At 44.8% G+C, this 16,045-nt stretch overlaps 1 protein-coding gene across 1 annotated transcript in view; it reads right to left on the bottom strand.

Moving 5' to 3' along the window:
- Window positions 1-4,310: 4,310 nt before the first annotated feature.
- The window catches only part of LOC144769719 (phospholipase A2 inhibitor and Ly6/PLAUR domain-containing protein-like), a 73,143-nt gene continuing 61,408 nt past the window's right edge, over window positions 4,311-16,045 (bottom strand). Inside the window, exons 4-5 of the mRNA XM_078653900.1 lie at window positions 8,234-8,368; window positions 4,311-4,492 (exon numbers count right to left, since the gene is read on the bottom strand). Coding sequence (XP_078510026.1) covers window positions 4,311-4,492; window positions 8,234-8,368 — 317 coding nt within the window. The remainder of the gene's footprint in view (window positions 4,493-8,233; window positions 8,369-16,045) is intronic.

Here is a 16,045-nt window from a genome sequence, read left to right as displayed (position 1 = left end):
AACATTAGACTAACCCCTTTTTTGTCTATTGTGTATTGACGACGACGTTACTATGGTAACTGAACTGTTTGTACCCATGAGGCTTCCGTAGTGAATGCCCGGGCGTTCGCGTGACGTCAGCACGTCAGGTCAGCCACGCCCTTCACTACCACGATGGCGGTCGTCTTAATACCGGCTCAACGATCACATTACGGGCGCACGAGGGACTCCATAGGTATAATGCCATGTCAGACCTGCGAGAACTGTAAGTAGAGACCCCCAGCATCTCAAGGAAACGCGAAATCCCATGCGTTTTGACTCGAGTTTTTCGAGTACATTTAACCTCTTGGTTGGTTACTCAGCACCACCCTTACCCGTTTTTCATTACAGAATATGTCCTCAACTACAGGCCTTTCCTCCCTCCTAATCCCGTGCTGCCCAATGACCCCTCATTAGGAGTAATCACTTCTACTATGTGTTTGATGTTGTGTTTGTTTGTACTGTCCTGTGTTGAATCTAGAGACAATAGATACACCTCGTTATGCCTTTCACCTAGAATGACGTGATTGTGGCATAGTCACGCACCTATAGATTTCGGAAGCGTGTGAATGATTAATTAATCTCAGACCTCTGTCACCAAGCACTCCACGATTGATAGGTGTGCCAGGAAGTCTAGTCGACAAATCTGCGCCATTATTTTATTTATTTTGAGCTGCACTATGCACCCTAGAATTAATGCACAACAATAGTCCGCATTAACTCAGTGTGGGATGATCCATGAAGCACAAAGACTGGAGATTTCGTCACTTCACTACGTTGCAGGCTTGTAACTAGTTTTATGTGATCAATACTTCTTTCTCTCCACAGGTCTTTTTATTTTTAGGATAACCACTTTCGGGTTATACCTTTGTTAATTCTTTTGCCTGGTTTCACGAATTTTGGTAACCTAGGCACAGAGGAATGACGGCACGGCAGGGTGTTAGTGGACCCTGACCACCCATTTCTTTGCTTTGGTCCTGAAGAAAAACCGGTAATTCCCATCACGGTTTGAAACATGTAGACCCTCCACATACAATCCAGATACACTTGGTCATAACTACACCTGTTATTGTATCGACTCACATATTTTAACATTGTCCAGTAGTCTTAAGAATAAAGTTTTTTCTAAAATAAGCCATACCAGGACAATTTTTAACACACTCACTCTTTTTTCTACATTCATCACCCACATACCAGCTCCACTGTATTTCAGGTGTCGAAGCACACCTTGATGGCACTCGGCCATCGAGGTGGCCCCGATGATGAAGCATGTCACCGACCAGGTCGGTGAGTGAGGGGTTATAAAAAACCAAAGAAGGACTCTCTTCTTTCTGAAATCAAATCATCCCGCCGAAATCGCTCTGCTGGGCATTTTTTCAGGTGATACTCCTTTCTTTTGTTAATTCGAATAATTGATAACCCCAGCCAAGAAAGGCAGCAAGTGTGGAAATTTCTCACTGCCTTCGGCCGTGGTAGTTGATACAACAAAAAGGCTCAATAAAGGGCCTGCACTTTGAATAGGAATATGAAAGTGAACAATAGTTCATAACCCCTGCGAAGAAACGCAGCAAGTGCGCAAATTTCCCCCCGGGGGGGCAAAAAGACTAAATTGTGCCAAATAGAATTGGGGGGAGCAAAGGCCCTTGTCGAAGGGGCCGCTCCCTCCTCCCTGGTGTCTAGTGGGTGTTGCCCTGCTTGGGGATCGCCCTCCTGTGGCAATCCCCAAGCAGGGATCCACTGGCGAGGGGTAACATTGGAAAGGGGAGATTCTCCCCTTTCCAACGATACCTCTCCTGTCTTTCTACTTTCTCAGGGGGCTGAGATAGCCCCCTGAGCACGTAGAAAGGTTTCACTGAAATGACGTCAGCGCGACGTGCGCGCTGATCGTCATTTCAGGGAAAACAGGGGGGGCCTCGGGAGCTGCGGAAGCTCTCCCCCCGCTCCCGAGGCTTTGGGGGAGAAAAAGGAATCCCTCTGGTGCCCGCACCAGAGGGATTTCCTGGGGTGGGTGTCATGACGAGCTGAGCTCCTCATGAGTACAAGAGCACTGTGTGCCATGACGAGCTCAGCTCGTCATGAGCACCTACGGGGTTAAAAGCTAAAGTTAAGTATTATGACCTTATTAGGGATGCCAGAAGGGGGATGTATGACATTACAATGCATACTTTTACATCGCATGCCTTTACAACGCGGTATTTACAACGAATACCATTACAACGCATAGTGCTTTTAGGCGCTGGATAGTGATTTATTTAATTTACTATTCCAACTCCAGTCCCCGTGGATAGTAGGGAAGGTGTTGGATAGTAAATTAAATATAGTCCCTATCCTAGAGTGCCCCCAGCGCAATGCGTTGTAATGGTTTGCGTTGTAAAAGTTGCATCGTAAAGGCACTGCGTGGTAAAAGTTGCGTTGTAAAGGTTGTACACCCCAGAAGGGGCTATAAGAGGGCACAAGCAGTAAGGAAGAATGCGCTAAAAAAGGAAGCTTGGGACGCCTTGCATGAGGCGTCGTTAAATCATGACCCTGCTGCTATTTGGAAGGCGGTTAATGCGCCTTTCTTTATGGATAAATCGAAAGCAACTATTGAAATTGCTATTACAGAGGAGGAGTGGGTGTCACATTATTCGAAACTATATACCACTCAAACTGTAGTTGAGCATACAAGGGAGAGGATCGAGGTTGATACAGAGTTTTCTCTCGCCCAGTGTAAACTTAGTATGGATTTTACTTTGAATGAGGTTACTAGGGCCATACAATCTAGCCTGGGAGGAAAGGCACCGTGCCCGGATGCTGTCCCGGTTGACCTGTATAACAACAATGAGGATTTATGAGTACCACTCCTAGCACAGCTATTTAACGTCTGTTGCTCCACGGGGTTTTTAACGTCTTGGTATGAATCCCTTATTGTACCTATTTTTAAGAAGGGCAAAAGGACAAATCCAGCCTGCTATCGCCCTATCTCATTATTGGATTCTACAGTAATAATTATAGGGAGTGTGATTTTAGACAGACTTCACACATGGGCGGAGGACCATTCCATTATAAGTGATGTACAATATGGTTTCCGTAAGGGGCTAGGTACCATTGATCAGGGCCTAAACCTTCACATTCTCCTGGAAAAATACACAAAGGCAAAAAGGGAAAGACTGTTTTTAACGTTTGTTGATCCAAACTCAGCATTCGACTGTGTTGTGCATAAGAAGCTCTGGGCAATTCTAGAAGGGGGGTGCGGATGACTCTATAGTTTTATTTGTAAGGCAGCTTTATTCAGGGGCTAGGGCTAAGGTCCGTTTCGGACAGGATAGGGACTGTACTAGAAACTTTTCAATCATGAAAGGTGTGCGGCAGGGCTGTGTCCTTGCCCCATTCCTATTTACGCTATATAATAATGAACTTGAAAGTACCCTAATCAAGGAGTGCAGGGATCTGCCATTGGCAGCTACACTTCCTATCCCTGCACTCCTTTATGCAGATGATGCAGTCCTTATGGCCCGTCTGCCCATTGCCTTGCAAAGGGTTGTAACCTCCTTTACACAGTTTATGACAAACCTGGGTTTAACTATCAACTGCTCCAAAACATTTTCTATGAGTTGCGGGTTAGGGTCAAATAAGAATAAAATCTCTATCTTTACTGGCTCAAAGCCAATTGAGAATACTAATATATTAAATATTTTTAAATCTCTTAATTCACTTAGGATATGAATTAATACAATAGTTTTTATCTATCATTTCAATGCAATTTATATAAACTGTATTTTATTACTGTGCTTTTATGCTTATTTCTTGTAATATAACCGAATAAAGATCTTTGAATTAAATGAGTTAGAATCTGGGCCACTTATATTGACATCATCACATCCTACATGTGAGGTCAGGGTAGGATGAAAAAGTAAAAATCACTGCACACAATATTTACTGTGGGTCATTATTTATTTATTTACTCATGAAGTTCTAGATAGTGTACATGGCCCAGCGGCAACAGAGAACATTACAAAGAGACATGAGGATGGATTCAGACAGTGCCAACAAAGAAAGAAGAAACAGTGATCAGTCTGACACCAAACGAGAAAGTAATCTGACAAGTAAATGAGGTATTTACTTGTACATTGTAGCGGTTTGGACCTCACATTCGAGTATATTAAGTAGCGCAAGATACATGTGATCATCTCGTATATAGGCAGAGGCTGAGGCACCACATCTGCCCAAGTACCAATAGATGGGTGACCAGAGGTGAGATAAGGATGGCACAGTTCAGGTGTCCACTGGTCGTAGGATGCTGCAGAGGAAGGCTACAGATGCAGTTTCATCAGGAGGAGTAGAGCAGCTGCTGGCAGGAGGAGCCCATCTCCAGGGTGAGGGGCGCTGTTGGTACATACTGTCCTATATTTTATAGCTGGACTTGAGAAATTACCTAGTGCACAAAAGCTTTCAGTGGCACAGCCACGAAGGGTAACTTGAGTGCTCCGGGAACCTGCAGAAAGAAGAACAATATGTCAGGGGTATTTGTTAAAAATGCTGGGGGCTGGGGTGTAGGAGCACCAGGGACCGGTTTTAGAACTCGGAGCAGGGGTCAGGGAAAACCTTTACCATGTATATGCCTTTAACATTCATGCTTTTGCAACTCCATTTGTTGGAAAGGCATGCGAAGTATAAGCAAATTCATTGTAAAAAAAATATCCGTTAAAGGTTATGCGTGGTAATGGCACTTGCTTTGTAACACATGCGTGGTAGAGGCATGCGTTGCAGTGGAATGCGTTGTATCATCATACATCCTACTTTTATTGGCGCTTCTGGTCGTTCTGCTCTCGGTATTCTGCATGATCTTGTCTTCAGCACCCTGTGTTGTCTTGTGATGTGCACTTTGTGTTATCTTATTTTCTGCACCCCACATACTCGTTTTAGCGGTACCCGAGATCACCAAATTAAGTGCACCTCATGTCATCCTGACAACTGGATTCCATCTAAATCAGTAATCTAGCTGGCAAGGTGGCCGCCTACACCATCTGAGTGTTTCTACCTTACCTATTCTAGTTGTCAGAAGTGTGGATGTCTTGTTACTCTATGTGTCCTCCGCCCCTTCTACCGCCATATCTATGTTATTTACCGCTAGCCCTCCTAGACACTTGGGGCCGGATTCACAAAGGTAAACTTAAATGTTTGGCCTAGATTAAGACCAAATGTCTAAGTTCATGACTTTGGGAATTCACAGAGGGCATTAATGAGTACTATCTTTATATCAGCTCTCGGGCTGGAACTCCGCCCGAATGTGGACATAAGGAAATTATTCGTAAATTGCCTTTGTACATTCCCAAAGTCATAAATGTAAACGTTTGGACTAAGTTTAGGTCAAACATCTAAGTTTGCCTCTGTGAATCTGGCCCAATACTACTTTCCCTATCCTATATTTCAATCTACTATGTTCACTATTAACTGCAACAACTTTCTAATTATTATTGTAGATTTCAACTACTGGGCTTCAAGGCTGAGTGAAAGACTAAGGATTCCAGTGACCTCCTCACTAAAGTTTCAAACAAAAATAAATGGTCCTACATATATTTAAGGGCATATTTTGGACCGTATATTAGCTCTAGACCCTTTTAATGAAAGCTTTAAAATTAAACCGAATCCTTTGTCAGATAAATAGGTCATACAACGTTCTATTTTATCTCTTTATAATAAACAAGACACCCTAAGAGAATATATACAGGGTTATAACTGTTCTAAAGAAAATGTAATCTAATTTTAAAAGGACCGTGAAAATATTACTCCTGCTAAGTTTGATCATACTTAAGACAGATGGATAAATCAAATGACAGATTTGCATGGACCTGTGAATTTACAGACATAGAAAAGCAACACCCTGATACACAGAGGATGTAGATTTGGCCAAAACAACGATGTACCAAGCAGAAGTCTAAAAAATAATATTTAAAAGACCAATAAATATTTGTGAACTCCTAATCAAAAATACCAAAGAAAAATATTATTCTGCAGAAAATCGCTACCTCGTCTAATCAGTATAAAGTAGTTTTTCAGATTATTAAATAACTTCCAGATCACTCAAAGACTGCCCCTGGTGTCACTCTAACACAAGACTTATGTAACTCCTTAAATACGTACATCATTGATGGTGTGTATAGCTTGTGGCGCAAAACAGAATCTGACCATTCCTCCCCGCCATGATGAAACACAAGCCTGTCCCCAACAGACTCTTCAACTTGGCTCCTTTTTCTACTGAGGACTGTTGGCAGGCTCTGATCAACTTAATGTGGTCCATGCCCTGATACTATCTTAAAACAGCCTCAGATCGACTCTTTCAACCCTCTAAGAGAAATAATATTCAATAATTTGCTAGAATCAATTGTTTCTTGGAGATCATTGAAGTCTGATTCAATGTGGCTGGAGCAGACCCCTGGGCAATTAATGTGAATGTCCCATGCAGCAGCATCAAAGATATATAGACTCAGTAGTCCTGTCCAACACAGGCTGTTGGCCTTAGTTTGGAACCAGACTGGGGGGCTGATTTTACAAGACCGTCTAGATGCCTTTGACACCTTTCAACAGTGGCCTGGAAGCCATCATTCCTGAGGGAGCGTATTCACTCAGTAAGGCTCTCTCCTAATCAAGCTTTGAATGTCCCTCTGAAATGTAGAGTCACGTAAGGTCCGGCTCTATCTTCTCATTTACCACCTCTACATTGGGCCACTTGACAAACCATTCCACTGACAGGTAAACATTTTATATGTACATCAATGCCACCTAACGGTTAGTAAAACTGGGTGGGGATTTGCGCCCCGGTTCACACTTCCAGGAGTGCAGTTTGGTATGTAGGGGAAGATGGGTAGCAGCTGGCTGGAATTGAATTCCGAAAGGAGGTCTTTGACTAGACTCCTTTGGCCAGGACGAATGGATTGCATACAGGTAGAAGTACAGGTAATGAAAAGCCTGGGAGTAAAGGTACAAATCCACTTTATTTCTCTCCAATCAAATCTCTGGGCTGGTGTTCCCTCACTCTTACTGATTGACAAAGTTAAGGAAATCACTCCTTTCATCACAGAAGATGGGAAAAGTTGAGCAATATTGCTTATTGTACGCTCCGGATTGGACTATGCCAATTTCTTTTATTCAGGCCCACCTGATTATTGACTTCAAAGCATGCAGGTGATCCTGAACCACAGTGCATGTCTTGAAGCTCCTCTTTTCAGCCTCTTCTCCGATTATTACATAAACTGTCCATCAGGGATCTATCCATTTTAAAGACGTCATGCTCTGAACACCGAACAATGTACGGACATTGTCCTTGGTTTATATACAAATGCACTTGTCCTCTTGAAAATTGTGGTCATCCAAAGATAATCTTGTGATGACCCAAATTCACCAAAAAGGAGGTTGGGAGCCACAGCTTCTCTGTCTGCACAGACAGTCTCTGCAATTCAGTGCCAGATTACTTACGATTACACACATCTCTCAGTGCATTAGACGAGATCAGGAAACCTGGTTGCTTACCCAGGAATTATAAGCTTGAACGTCTTTATCAGATGTTCCAGAATATACAAGTGTTAATTCAGTGCCAAGAAACTATTAGTGTACATGCACTCTAGACATTTTTCATATAGATAGATAGACAGATAGATGTGTAAATGTGTATATATAGATACATAATTCATGTATATACTTTACACACAAATATATATCTTTATTCATGTATGTGTATAATTTACGTATTTTTTGTTTTGAAGGGGAGAAGCCGAAGAGACAGGGCTAAAAACCATCTCTGAAGCTGGATATACATTAAGTGCACTGTCCGCAGGCTGATCTAATGAGGCAATCAATAAGTATACTGAAGATAGTAGTTTCCAGGATCAGTTGGATTGAAGTTGCCTTAATTTAGGCCCATCAAGGTACAGAGATAGTCTTTGTGTTATTGCTTCTCTAGGTTTTTAGAGCTGCTGATGATTGAAATATTCTACAGAGTAGATTTTTCCCCTTTCCTTTCTAGGTTTAGGTCTGAGGATGTTGTGTTGTTCAGTGCTGTGGGTCGTTCTTCAAGACACAGGGCAGTTTTTAAATGTCTCACTGCTAAAATAAAATCTGACCATCCAAACCTCTAGGGGTTAGTCCTAGATTTGCCGGTCACTTTTGAATTGACAACAGTAGGATTGCAATGAGATATTTCTAAGTTGTAGATACTGTGCTGGTGCACCAGGTTTACCTATGCTTGTTTCCACAGTGTACCAGAGGCATTTGTTCTCCAGCCCAGAGCACTGCATGGTGTGATTCTGTGGGTCACACGCGCCACTGTTATCACGGAAGCAAGCTGGACACGACAGTCGGTTCTTAGTGGTATCTGGTGAAAGAAAGAAAATAGGACAATTGATATTCCTCAATAGTCAATGTTATCAGCATCAGGAAACAGCAGGTTCTAAACACATTGTAACTTCGGGACCAGAGAAAGCAGAAAGACGCAAGCTGTACCAGCCTCTGAATAAAGTCTCAACATTGCCTCAGCATTGTTTCTGGTGAGGAGGTGGTAATACACTGGACCTGGAAACAAGCATGAAGAACCACAGCCGAAGGGTGAAGCGAGGTAAATGTTAATACATTTCAAAAGAGGAAGGATAGTGCTTGAAGTGAGGCTATTGGTGTGGATTTTAATGCGTTTTGCCTCTAGCTCAGTGGGGAGCTAGCCTCATATGTGGTGGCATCCATGTTATTCCCTGTTTCAGATTATGTATCCCCACTCGGAAACATCATTTACCTTGAACTTTCAGAGGCTTGGAAATGACAAATAATTTAGAATGTGTTAGTGGGGCTAATTTTACTTTTCAGATGCCTCTAGTAACTAATCCATTTGACGGGAGATTGAAAAGAGCAGGTGATGATGGTAGTACCACATGTCCTTCTCAGACTTAACTTAATCTGCCTTTGCCTCTTCTCAGATCCCTTTTTGAAAAGAACAAACTCGACCATGCCTGATAATTCATCCTGTCCCTATGATGTTCACACAGTAAAATACACTGGAGCATATTACCAAGAAGTGCGTTAGTTAACGCACAACGCACATCCCCATATCGCCGGCTATCGCCGGATTTCATCGCCTTTTTAGCGCGCAATTATCAATGCGCATCACGTAGACGATTTGAAATCCGGCGATAGTCGGCGATATGGCACATTAGCGCATGAAAACAAACATTGTTTTCATGCGCTAATGTGTTCCTTGATAATATGGGGGGGTGGATTCAGCTTTATGATCCACTCCCCCATGTTATCAATGCCCTAACACCTGGTCAGAGCAGGCGTTGGGAGACCTGCGATAAACTAGTTTATCGCAGGTCTCCCTCTCCCAACGCCTGCCTAGGTAATAGGGTGTTCCCACCTCCAACCACATTTTACATGTGGTTGGACGTGGGAACGCCCACTTTGCATGTCATTAGCGATGTTTATCGCCGACATGCAAAGTGGGCTTGCGCCAGGCTTTAAAATGCCCTTGTTAATAGGGCTCTAGCAGTATCGCCGCTTTCTCGGCACAATTCGCTGAAAAAGCGGCGATACTTGCCCTTGGTAATATGCCCCATTGTCTCCTATCTGTGGGTGGATTAATGCATGCACTACAGGGATCCATTGTCACTGGTTTGAATGCTGGACGCTGCACTTAGACCATCAGACTGAGGTGCATCTGTGACAGAGCACCATAAGACCACCAGGGGATCAGGCTCCTTACAAATATCTTTGTTATTTTTAAGAACTTTGGCACATTCTCTACTTTCTTCTTCCCCTAAGACATTCATATTAACCCTGGGCATAGTGGGGCATAGTGGGGCTCCGCGGAGCTACACGGAGAGGGCGAGAAGCTACGCCCACTCCCGCACTCCGCGTAGCCCCACTACGCACCTCCCTCCCGCTCTCCCCTACATACTTTATTTAAGCAATTACACGGATTAAAACAACTTTAAAGCACTTACCTTGTCCGGCGGGGCTCGTCCGGGTCTCCCTCTTTGAATAGCGTCCTTTTCCATGATACCAATGCGCATGCGCGGGCGGCCGCGCATGCGCATTTCTCGGGAGAAATGCGCATGCGCGGCCGCCCGCGCATGCGCATTGGTATCCAGGAAAAGGACGCTATTCAAAGAGGGAGACCCGGACGAGCCCCGGACAAGGTAAGTGCTTTAAAATTGTTTTAATCCGTGTAATTGCTTAAATAAAGTATCTAGTGGAGGGCGGGAGGGAGGCGGGTGGCGGCCGACTCGGCTACGCTCACGGAGTGGGCGTAGTGTTGCCGGCTACGCTGTCTACGCAAAATGCGTAGAAGGCAACACTACGCCTACTCCGTGGGCGTAGCCGATTCGGACGCCCACCCTTAATTCATATACACACCACACTGCTCATAATTCCACTTTGGCTTCTTGCACCACATTTGACTTGAGATCAGCTGCACCCCTTTGTCCATCAATAACACTGGAGGAACACCAATCCCCCTTCTACAGCAAATCCTCCTTGAGCCTAATTATAGACCAAGAAAGGGGAGGAATCCTGCTGTAAAACACCTCAGAATCAGAGCATGCACTCTTAAATGTATCCCTCAGTCCCCTAGCTATGACAATAGTAAGGGTGATACTTGGCAAAAGCTCATTCGTTATTTTTGACTCCCTAGCACTGGTTCTGCGCCTCGTCCTCCAGGGGCAGCACTACCACTAGGGTGAAGGAGCATCGCCCAACTGCTTTTTTTTTGCAGTACGAGAAGCAGAATAACTTGCATTTATTACCATTTTATGTTTGGTTGCGTGCAGGCGGGAGGGCATAGCTGCTCTGAGAGCAGGGCAGAGTTTGCCTGCTCACTCCCGAGTTGCAAAGACTGTTTTATGCCGCTCCCCTGGGGCAACCCAAACCAATCATGCTCACTCTGCCCTTCTCCATGCAAGCTGCAATGCAGCCTACATGGAGAAAATGGCCTCCCCATAAGACGATGGCTGGGCGGTGTCCCGACCAATCACAACGCTGCTTGCAGCATTTTGATTGGCTATAGGGGAGGGAGCCTGGCTGCCTGCTTCTGTTTCCTCTTCTGCTGAAGGCAGGAGAGCAGGAGCAGTGAAGACAAGAGACCCAGCTGGCAGAAAGGTAAGTTTAATTATATATATCTTTTTAATTAAATTAACCCTCCCTTTCCCTGTGTGATCCCCTCCCTGTGCAAAACCCAACCACGAGTAATGTCGGCCGCGACTGCCGTCCTCACTCTCATCATCAAGACCCTTTTCATGCAGCTAATCCGATAGCCAAGCACAAGCACCAGTTGGAAATAGTCCAACAGGGGCCACCTATTTTAGACCTATTCAGCACTTCATATATTTTCCCTCATTTTTCAGACTATTAATATTTCACTCTTTTTGACTCCTGTGTGTGGAATGTGTTCTTCAAAATTAGAAAGAATCAGCAGTTTTCCTTTAGCCTATGGTTCTGGAGCCTTCAAAATGGGGAATCCTTTGCTTGCTTGATTCCCTCACCATTAACACTATGACCTAGGACTCTATTTGGTCACACCTAAACGTGCACTTACCACTAATTAATAGTGAGTTTCCCAGTTTATGGAATTTAAATGTAAATGTAAATGTACAGGAATTTATATAGCGCAAATCACCAAGCGGTTTCTAAGCGCTTGCTTAGGGAACCCGTCCTGGTATTCCCCTGTGAGATAACCCCGGCAGGGTATCCACAAGGTGAAAGCCAGGCATCCCGCCGCGAGGGGCCGTTGTGGAGATTAAGCAAGCTATTGCCCAGAGTCGCAGAGTGTGAACCCGTGAATCGAGTAGGCACCAGAGCGAGAATTGTCGAATCCATGGACGTTTTAGGACTCAAGACCCCACCAAGCCGGGAATTGAACCCCGGTCCCAGGCTGACCTCTGCTTCCAGGTCTGCCTCCTCTAACCAGTGAGCCACACTTCTCCACTTCTGAATTTTCTTTTATGCTAGGCAAGAAAGAACACATTATTGTATTGCAATAAACAAACCGCTCACCACTATTTGAAACATTAGTGCCACTCAGGTCCTACATCTCCAGATGTAGGCACTCACATACACAATCTGCGGCACTTCTGTCTGAGGTTCTAGCTCTGTAGATGTAGTTGCTTAAGCACACAATCTGTGAACCTTCTGTTTGTGGTCTTAGCTCTATAGACGTAGGTGCTCAATCATGCGATCTGCAGACAATCTGTCTGTGGTCCTAGCCCTGTAGATGTAGGCGCTCAAACACATAATTCACAGGCCATCTGTTTGAGGTCTTAGTATTGTCATAGTAAGCTCTTAAGCACACAATCTGCAGCCCTTCTGTCTGAGGTCCTACCTCTGTGGATGTAGGTTCTCAAGTACACAATGCAGCACTTCTGTTTAAGGTCCTAGCTCGGTAGATGTAGGTGCTCAAGCACACAATCTGCAGACCTTCAGTCTGATGTCCTAGCTCTGTTGATGTAGGCGCTCAAGCACACATTCTATGAAACATCTGTCTGAGGTCCTAGCTCTGTGGATGTGGGCGCTCACGCACACAATCTACAGAATGCCCATTTGAGGTCCTAGCTCTGTGGATGTATGCCCTCAGAACACACAATCTTCTGCGTTCTTTCTGAGGTCCAAGCTTTGTGGATGTACGTGCTCAAACACACAAGCTGCAGATCCACCTTCTGTGGTCCTAGCTCTGTAGATGTAGGAGCTCAAGCAAACATTCTGCAGCTCTTCTCTCTGAGGTTCTATCTCTATAGATGTAGGCTCTCAAGCACACAATCTGCAGACCTTATGTCTGTGGTCCTTGCTCTGTAGATGTAGGCGCTCAAGTGCAGTGTGCCAGTTCCCAAAGAAACATTTCAAGAAGACTACACTTTTGACAACTGAGGTTCCCCACAGACACCCCATTTCACCCCTTCAGAAAATGTTGAACAAACCACTTTACACCAATCAGATTTGCTTTACCGAACAAGAGTCAGATTATGACCCTTTCAGTTTGGTATTTTTTTTTCTTTTAAATTTATTTGCAAAGTTTTATATAGCGCTGGCTAGACCTGGAAGTATCAGAGCGCTTTACATGAAGATCAGCGAGTTACAGGTTACATAGTTATATCAGTTGGATCAGCGAGTTACCGGTTACAAAGTTACAACAGTTTGAATCAAAGAAACAGAGGGAGGAGGAGGGGAGGGAAGGAGACACAAACGGGGTGACGAGGAAGACAATGCCAGATGACCGGCTGGGTAGGTGGCGGCCAAGGGGCCGGACTCCTCTATAGCTGCATAGGACAGCTCCACCGGGCATCGGCCAAGGTTGCTCAGGCTCCGCAGTAGGCATATACATTAGTTGAATCAGTGAGTTACAGGATACATAGATACATCAGTTAGAATCCAAACAATCTCAGAGGAGGGAGGAGGGGGAGGGAAGGGGACCGAACGGGGAGACAAGTAAAACAATGTCAGATGTCAGACTGTGTAGGTGACAGCCAAGGGGCCAGACTTCTCTATAGCTGCAAAGGACTGCTCCACCGGGCATCGGCCAAGATTGTTCAGGCTCCACTGTGGGTATCTACATCAGTTGAAACAGGGAGTTACAGAATACATAGTTACAGCAGTTAGCATCAAGAGAATCAGAGAGGAGGGGGAGGGAAGGAGACCAAATGGGGAGACGCGGAAAATAATGTCAAATGTCCGACTGGGTAGGTGACGGCCGAGGGGCCAGACTCCTTTATAGCTGCATAGGACAGCTCCATCGGGCATCCGCCAAGGTTGTTCGGGCTCCGCAGTAGGTATCCACATCCGTTAAATCCACAGGTAAGTACAAAAAAGTATCCCTTTCTTCCCATGGGGCATCGTCCAAGATCAGACTCATTAGATGACGCAAGGAGAGATCGAAGGAGGAAGAAAAGGAAATGGCTACCTGGAGGAGGGGGATGTAGAATCGTCTTGCTCGGGGGTGGGGGGGGGTTATGTGCAACCACAAGGCACCAGACACACAGTAGGCAGATGGGACGCTGTGCAAGCTGTATGGGATCCTGCTGACACATTGCATCAAATGCTGCTAGAGAGACCAAGTCAGATAAGGTATGACCTTAACATGTGCTGTCACCGGTGGAGCTTTAATGCATGTGTTGTGAGGTCTGTCCCTCTGTTCCCCTCATTGGTGTGTAGCTTTTGTTATTTCACCCTTAGGGAGAGGATTGAACTGCCCTAGTTTTTCCTTTTGGGCCCCAGTCTTGTAGTTGCTCCGTCCCTCATTATTATCAACCTTGCATGCCGTCTCTGGCACTCACGGAGTTATTAAAGCCTGTGGTTGTCGCAAACGGCTGCCATTTTGAAGTCAGGCAGGCCGCTGCACACTGCCCCACTGCCTTCTGTATCAGTGTCCCAGGGGCCTGCTACAAGTCCACCCATATCGGGGTCAGTCCTCCGCAATTCCCACACACCAGAGCCCCTTAACCACCGTCTTCACCTTGGTCTCTGGCTGGCATGGATGCCCAGATCCGCACCGTCCACGACCGCACCGTGCGTCTTTCAGTTTGGTAGCTGCCTTTAATTTGAAGTCTCGAAACGTGAGCCTGCACTTGTAAATACTAATATTGCTCCATGTTGCATACATATATCTTCACTACAAAACTGTTAATAGAGGTTATGGTTCATTACACAAAAGATACAATATTGTTAGTCACTAACAATAAATACAATTTATCTTCATATTGGTGGAATGTTATGTAACATCTACAGCTACTCATGTTAGGGAGTTATGGTGATGATCTGAAACTGAACACCAATTTTCAGAGGCTTTTGTGGAACAAATTCACAGTTCCCATAGCAGTCTCATATGGAACAGACTGACATGGTGGCTGCCCTGCCACTTTCTGTCACCATCACTGCTACCATAGGACACATATCTTTACCTCTCCTGTGGAAATGGAAATAGGAAGCACAGAAGTGAGTGAATGGGACATCATTTCTTTCATTGTGTGGTTGTTACATAACTTCCCACCTATCGATCAGGCTGTATAATTCCTTCCTTATACATAGGTCAATGAACCAACTGCTGGGCAATTAGAAGCCTTCACTTCAGTTTGTGTTGTAGAGATTCCATGTATCAATTTCTCTTGTTCCTGATCTCCCAGGTCACTCTCCTCCTGTACATTTGTAAGGACGCCATGAAAGGCTGTTGGAAAGGAGAATCAGAATCCCTTCAGCGGATCCTGCACAGGCACCGCCTCCTTACAAGGGACACGATTCCGACCACTGCCCCAATAGGATCCTAGATCCTGTCGGGAGCAGCAGTCTTCCCCTGACCTCTGCGGTCCAACCCCCTGCTTCGTGATGTGGCTGTCGGCCCTATGGCCTGTCTGCCGGGCAGACTGCCATCGATGGCCTGTCAGTGGCGGTCCGCCCGACATCCTAATCAGGCCCTAGGTATCAATGCAAGTCTGGGCACAGTTTTATTTTTGTAGACAAGACTATAGGACCACAATTAGACAGTTTGATATATTAAAAAAACGGCTAAAATGTAACCAGTGATGTTGAAAATGACCATTGCTGTCAATAAAGAGCCCACATGTAGTGTGTATGTAATTTAACTGCATTTTTGGGGAAATTGTGTTTTCTATGCTTTCGAAATCTCAGAAACAACCAGGTGGGAAAGATTAGTGAGTTTTTCATAAGGCCCCGAAAGACACTTACGTATAAAACGTAGTACAATGTCAGCAATTAGATGTGTGGATGGATGTGCTTTTATCATTTATGATAGACAATGGGATTTATATCATTATTACTGTAGCTTTGGGGCTGATCCAAGTGCCCTGGTGTTGGATGTGATAATTACTGCACCAGATGAAATCTGATTTGAGATGTTTGAAATTTATCAGGTGCAATAATTATCACCTAATCCAAGTTTCGGCCTGAAAAAAGGGACATAACATGAGGGTTTGATGTTTTCGCACCAACATCTGCATGTTTAACGCAGTTATAGGGCATTTTTCACCCAAGAAAGTGCATCAAGTTTGATCTGCTGAAATTCGAA

This window comes from Lissotriton helveticus, chromosome 7 (assembly GCF_964261635.1).
Source record: "Lissotriton helveticus chromosome 7, aLisHel1.1, whole genome shotgun sequence".
In the NCBI taxonomy this organism is placed as follows: domain Eukaryota; kingdom Metazoa; phylum Chordata; class Amphibia; order Caudata; family Salamandridae; genus Lissotriton; species Lissotriton helveticus.
The sequence above is the reverse complement of the archived record's forward strand: the minus strand, read 5'-3'. Positions and strand labels throughout refer to the sequence as shown.